The sequence below is a fragment of the Sinocyclocheilus anshuiensis genome, unplaced genomic scaffold (genome assembly GCF_001515605.1).
Source record: "Sinocyclocheilus anshuiensis isolate Anshui unplaced genomic scaffold, SAMN03320099.WGS_v1.1 scaffold188, whole genome shotgun sequence".
In the NCBI taxonomy this organism is placed as follows: Eukaryota; Metazoa; Chordata; class Actinopteri; order Cypriniformes; family Cyprinidae; genus Sinocyclocheilus; species Sinocyclocheilus anshuiensis.
In genome coordinates, this window is record NW_015555768.1 from 210,781 (window position 1) to 217,457 (window position 6,677).

The window sequence follows — 6,677 nt, forward strand, 5'->3', positions numbered from 1 at the left end:
GTAACATTTCACAATATTACTGTATTTTTGATCAAATAAACGCAGCCACTTCCAAAAAGCTTATAAAATCGTAATTTATCCAAACTTTTGACATATACAATACATGTGCTTAATCGTGTAGATGAAGAGTGCAACTAGAGTGAGCATATAAAGTCAATAGCTGCAATAGGATAAGTGATTTAACAAGTGAAAAAATAAAATGCAGCAAGTGCACTAAACAACATATGGTGCATGTGAGTCGATTTTAATGATGCAAAAAGTCAAAGCCTTTTATACAGTTTTAAAAGATTTCGACTATTTTGGGGGCAATGAGGTGAATTGTTGAACATCCCAACGACCCAAAGTCCTCCTTCATCTTCATCGATTTTCTAAGGGGAGGGTGCTCCTCCTGCCTCGCTGACAAAGTAAGCCGGCGTATAAATACAACAGGACAAGAACGCAGCCATGCCCTCACCACACCACCTATTCACAAGCACCATTCACCATGGACATGATAGTGACCTCCTCCCGCAGAAGGGCTCTGGAGACACGGACTATCCGGCCGCAGTCCTCCACTATGCGCTCGTGGGCTAAACCCAGTCCTCTGTCTTTCAAAAGATCCACAAATGTGGCCGCATCCAGGGCTGCGTACAGCCCCGCCGTGCTCGCGTCTCCGGAAGGGTTCGAGTTAAGCGCGGCGCTCAGTGGAGATCCGGTGCGCAGTAACGAGAAGGAGCAGCTCCAGGGGCTCAACGACCGCTTCGCCAGCTACATCGACAAGGTTCGCTTCCTCGAGGACCAAAACAAGCAGCTGGAGGCTGAGATCCAAGCGCTAAAGCAGCAGAACTTGCCGCAGTCCCTGCAAAGCGATGCGTACGACCGCGAGCTCCAAGACCTGCGCTGCGCCCTGGAGCAACTCCACAAGGAGAAGGCGCAGATGCTGCTCGACACAGACCACATGGATGAGGATCTGCAGCGGCTCCGAGAGCGCTACGAAGATGAAGCCAGGCTCAAAGAGCACATGGAGTCTGCGATCCGGGGAATGAAGAAAGACAAAGACGGCTCGCTTCTGATGAAGCTGGAGTTGGAAAGGAAAGTCCAGGCGCTCGTGGACGAAATGGACTTCTTGCGGCAGAACCACGAGGAGGAGATCAGCGAGCTTCTGGCTCAGCTTCAAGCCGCGCAGGTGCCGGTGGTGGAGATGAGGGACCTCCAGAAGACCGACATCACCTCTGCGCTTCGGGAGATCCGCGCACAACTGGACGGCCTCTCCTCCAAGAACCTCCAGCAGGCTGAAGAGGTGTTCAAGTGCCGCTATGCCATGCTGACGGACGCCGCGGAACACAACAAGGATGCTATAAAGTCCATACGGGACGAGATGGCAGACTACCGCCGTCAGATCCAAGCCAAGAACAGTGAACTGGAGGCTCTTCGTGGCACCAAAGATTCATTGGAAAGGCAGCTGCATGATATCGAAGACCGCCACAACACCGACGTTGCTAGTTATCAGGTCAGTTTATAAAAAAAAAAAGTGAATACATTATAAGTTTAACTTAAAAATATTAAATGTATAAATATTAAACGAATGAATAGATAAATACTAAAATAAAATATACAATTATCATGTATTTTATGCATAGTTTTATTAAAGAATTCAAATGTGCTCTCGATGTTTAATGATTTTTATGATCAAATCCTGCACTAGTATAATGTAAGTATGAACACTGTGCAGTTGCGCGTTGCGCAAACCACTTGAAATAATGATTTCGGATGAGTTTACGCAGTTTTCATGATATGACGGTAATGTTTTGAACTTAGGGTGTACTTAAAGGAACGTGGCTGTTTTGCAAAACATAGAATGGCCCAAAAATGCTGCACACTACAGGTTTTGAAACGCAGCCATTATTTCACAGGTGGTTTGCGCACTGCGTAAAAAAACATACGTTTTTACTAGCGCTGCAGGATTTCATTTCAGTGGCCTGTTGGGTTAACTTGAGCCAGATCTGTTAGAATTTATTAAACAAGTCATAAAACGGATGTAGGGTGCTACATTGGATACCAAGAGAGCATTTACACCCAAATGAGAACTTTTAGAAATGTAGTTGTTTATTAAAACTTGTTTAACAAAAATGAACAGATTTTTATTTTAGTCATGAATGAAGTTGTAAATAAATTTATTGCATCTGCTTCAACAGGAAATGATTCACCAACTGGAAAATGATCTGAAGGGAACAAAATGGGAAATGGCTCGTCATCTTCGGGAATACCAGGATCTGCTTAATGTCAAGATGGCACTGGATGCTGAAATAGCAGCTTACAGGTATAGAGTTGTGCACCTTTTTGCTTTTTTGCATGTCATTCATTTGATTAATGACAATTTTCTCTCTCAAATGCAGGAAACTGCTGGAGGGTGAGGAGACGCGTTTCCGTACCGTCTCTGGAAGTATTTCAAGCCCTGTGTTTGCTTACAGCCAGCCTAAAACCTCGAAGATCAAACATAAAATAGTGGAGGAGATCATTGAGGAGACCAAAGGAGAGAGCGACCTCGATGAGGATCTGGCAGAGGTGGCTAAAGAAGTGGCAGAAGAAGCTGGTGAGGGTGAAGAGGAGGAAAAGGATGAAGAGGTTGTCACCGCCAGTGAGGCCAAAGTGAGTTCTGCTGCTCCTGAGGGCGAAGAAGAGGAAGAGGCAGAAGGAGGAGATGAGGAAGAAACAGCAGAAGAGGGAGAAGCTGCTGAGGAGGATGAGAAAGAAGGGGAAGAGGAAGCAGAAGAGGGGGAAGAAGGTGAGGAGGAAGAGGAACAACAAGTGGAAGTGACTGAGGAGACAGAACTGGGCTGTGATAAATCTCCAACAGGCAGTGAGAAAGACAAAGAAGGAAAGGAAGAGGAGGAGGAGGAGGAGGGTGGTGAAGAACAAGAGGCAGAAAGTAAAGAAGAAACCAAAGATGATGAGGAGGAGGAGAAAGAAGAAGCTGATGAAAAAGATGATGAGAAAGAGGAGACCAAACCCGAAGGAGATGAAGAGAAGAAAGACGAATCTGGAGGAGAGGAAACGAAGGCTGATTCAGAGAAGAGCGACAAAAAAGGTGATTCAGAAGAAGATGAGAAGAAATCACCAGAAAAGGAGAAACCAGAAAGCCCAGTAGAAGAAAAGCAGCAAGAAAAAGAAGAAAAAGTTGTTCCCAACGGAGACCAGACGAGCCCGGCCAAAGAAGAAGCCAGTCCGAAAGAAGAGGTCCAAACCAGAACAGTGGAAACCATCACCAATGGAGACAAGGAGAGCAAACCTGACACAGAGAAAGAGAAGAAGTCCGAAGAAAAGCCTCAGGAGAAAAAGAAAGTCACCAAAAAAGTCGAGAAAGTCAGTCCGCAAGCAAAGAAGGAAATCAAAGGAAAAGACTGATGGAAATGACTTTGACAGGGAATTAGATTTAATCAATTGTTAGAAATAATTCTATTTGATGCAAATGTCATTTGATGCAGCTATAGCTAAAAGAATTGCATGCGTGTTAATGATTGACTTGCATGTGTGGTCTGGAGGGACGTAGCTACAGTAGCCATGCTGAGCTGACGTGTCTGAAACCGAAACTATAGCGCGTTTGAATTCAACTACAAGTACATTTATGCTGCTAATGACTTCAGCGATAAGAGAAGTACTTCAGCAGTTGTTTGGCAATAATGGTGCTATAATATCATCATTCGCAGGCGCACTTTGAGCTGAAACTCCATTTCATTATTTAAAATGATATGATGTCTTTCTAGTATACTTCTTGCCTTAAGACATAATGCACTGACTCAATGATAAGACTCGGTTTGTTAACATGAAACACAACAGCTGCTAACAATGATACTGTGAAAGCTAAAGGTGCTGCTCAATCAATAAAAGCTCATCAAGTCCTTACAAAACTCCTATGTGTGTTTGAATTTATACTGTGCTGTTTCAAAATTTGTAATGTTTTTGAGCGATGTCTCTTATGCTCATCAAGGCTGAATTTATCTGAGCAAAAATACAGTAAAAATACAATTTCAAGTAAAAGTTTCAATTTGAATATATTTTAAAATGTAATTTATTCCTGTGATCAAAGCTGAATTTTCAGCAGCATTACTCCAGTCTTCAGTGTCACATGATCTTTCAGAAATCATTGTAATAAGCTGATTTGCTGCTCAAGAAACATTTCTTATCAGTGTTGAAAACAACAGGGTTATTACAGTTATAACTAAAACCATTACTTGAAATAAAATAAATGTTAACAGAAATAACATAAAATAAAAATAACTTTTATTTCAGCTATTGCCAAGGCAACATTTCTTATTTATTTATTTAGTTTAACTTGAAGTAAAATAACTCAATCTAAAACCAATAAATAAAAAAATATTAAAAACTATATAGACATTCATTGAAAAAAAAAACTAATAAATGCCATTTACTTCCAGACATTTGGATAAAAAATTTTTTAAAACTGCATTTATTTTTAATTGAAATTTGTAACATTATAAATGTCTTTATTGTCACTTTTTATCAATTTAATGCATCCTCGCTGACTAAAAGTATTAATTTCACTGAATAAAAAAATGTAATGCAATTGTTGTTTAGAAACAAATAGCACAAAGATTATCACAAAAATCAACGTAATTTCCTCTTGGAAAGTTCACACATAATCCTAAACATTTATATTTTATCACACAAAGTTACCTGCAACCCACAATTCACAATATTGCATGTCTTACTGCTTTCATAAAATGCTTCCAGAATAATAAAATATTAAGATTACAGTTTTCTTTAAAAAGGTGTTCCTTCCAATAGAAGATAAAGTCCTTTACATGTAAACTAAGATTAATAGTTGGCAATAAAACCTTCCGTTTTTCTATATGGGCAAATGCAAAGAATGACAGACAGCTAGACCAAAAAAAGTGAAGCATGACTAATCTCACAAACATTTCATTACAGCACGGACATTAATCACATTTTTCTTCTCAAACAAGATCACTCTCTATCCCTCTCCATTAGTGTTACTAGACCTAAGTGTATAGCTCTCAATTAGGATAATGGAGAACATGTGCTGCAATGGCTTGTTAGAGCTTGAGCCAAGTGCTCTGGATCATCAGGTAACTGAATTTGTCCCTGAGGAGGCAGTAATTGGATTTGCATGCTTAAAAACACCAATTCTGCAATGCAAATCAATACAGATTTGTGCTGATCACCGGGTCTGGCTTGGGATCACAACTAGGGTTACTGCGACAGTGCATTTGGCTGACACACTTAGTGCACAATGGTCATAGTTCATGAATGGTTCAGACATACAACTTTCAGGTTAACAGCTCAGATTTTTACCACTATGCAACACTCACCTCATGTATAGGTGCACGGATGGGGGAATCCAAAGCTGTGCTTTCTGTGGATTCTGCTCTGTGCTGTTGTTCAAGTGCTGAATGTGCACAAAATTGTCACATGGCATCACTCTAGTGAATCACTCTAGCTGAGCTCTGAGGTTTCTTGCATTATATTGATTACAGCTGTCATGAATAAATAATCAATGCACAGCGCTGTACTGGAGTTGATGGCTGCATACTAGCAGATTTAGTGGGTTGTAGTGTACCTGATTGAGAACGGGCCGTGCTTGGAATAGCACTGTTTCTGCAGTATGCAATATATATTGTGTGCCGTATGCACATTTTCTGTATGCCTTAAATACATGGATTACCTCAAATGTGCAGCAAACAACAGAGCACACTATGTGGGATACCGTATCCCACAATGCATTGTGCTCAACCTTTCATTCTGGCATTACGAATGAACCGAAAGCAATTTTTTCAGGATTTGCAGCAATAGTTCACCCTAAAATGACAAATAGCTTGAAAATATCCTCACCCGCAGGCCATCTAAGATGTAGATGAGTTTGTTTCTTCATTGGAACAGATTTGGAGAAATTTAGCATTACATCCCTTGCTCACCAGTAATCCATCACCTTCTGGCCAAAAACCAGTCCATAATCCACAATAACACTTCCTCCAGTGAAAAAATCCATCCCCTGTTGTCCTCTTACATCAAAATCCAGTATCTATTTAGGACTGTTTTGGCTTGTAAATAGTGCTTGATCTGTGCATATTTCTCTCCTGATTAAACAAGATGCCTTTTTCACTGGAGAAAGCAATATTATAGATAGAGGACTCGTGTGAAGTTAAAAACACCTTAATCATGGATTTGTTTTATTACAAACATGCAGCTTTTCCCTTCACGAGATGTTAATTGCTGAACTAGAGTTGTGTGGATTATTATGATGTTTTTATCGGCTGTTCGGACTCTCATTCTGACGGCACCCATTCACTGCAGAGGATCCATTAGTGAGCAAGTGATGAAATGCTACATTTCTCCAAATCTGTCCAGATGAAGAAACAAACTCATCTACTTCTTGGATAGCCTAAGGGTGAGCAAATTTTAGCAAATTTTCAAGTTTTGGTGACCTATTCCTTTAATCAAAGAGCTCCGACCTTACACACAATTTGACAAAAATACAAAGTAACCATCTTCTAAGATAAAAACTAGACGCCACTCGATGAATTATGCTGCATGCCACATAACTTAATTTGTTCTATGTCACATAATACTGTAGCATACAGTTTACACTGCACAGTTAGCATAAGCAGAAAAACAACAACAGAGTAATGCACCAAGTTAAGGAGGTTTGTCAAGTTTTT

General features: G+C 40.5%; 1 protein-coding gene across 1 annotated transcript; it reads left to right on the forward strand.

The window, feature by feature from the left end:
- Nucleotides 1–484: 484 nt before the first annotated feature.
- On the forward strand, nt 485–3,807 carry LOC107674305 (neurofilament medium polypeptide-like). The gene is made up of 3 exons (XM_016468246.1): nt 485–1,489; nt 2,175–2,299; nt 2,376–3,807. Exons 1-3 carry the CDS (start codon nt 485–487, stop codon nt 3,382–3,384), a joined length of 2,139 nt encoding a protein of 712 aa, XP_016323732.1. The 3' UTR covers nt 3,385–3,807.
- Nucleotides 3,808–6,677: the final 2,870 nt, after the last annotated feature.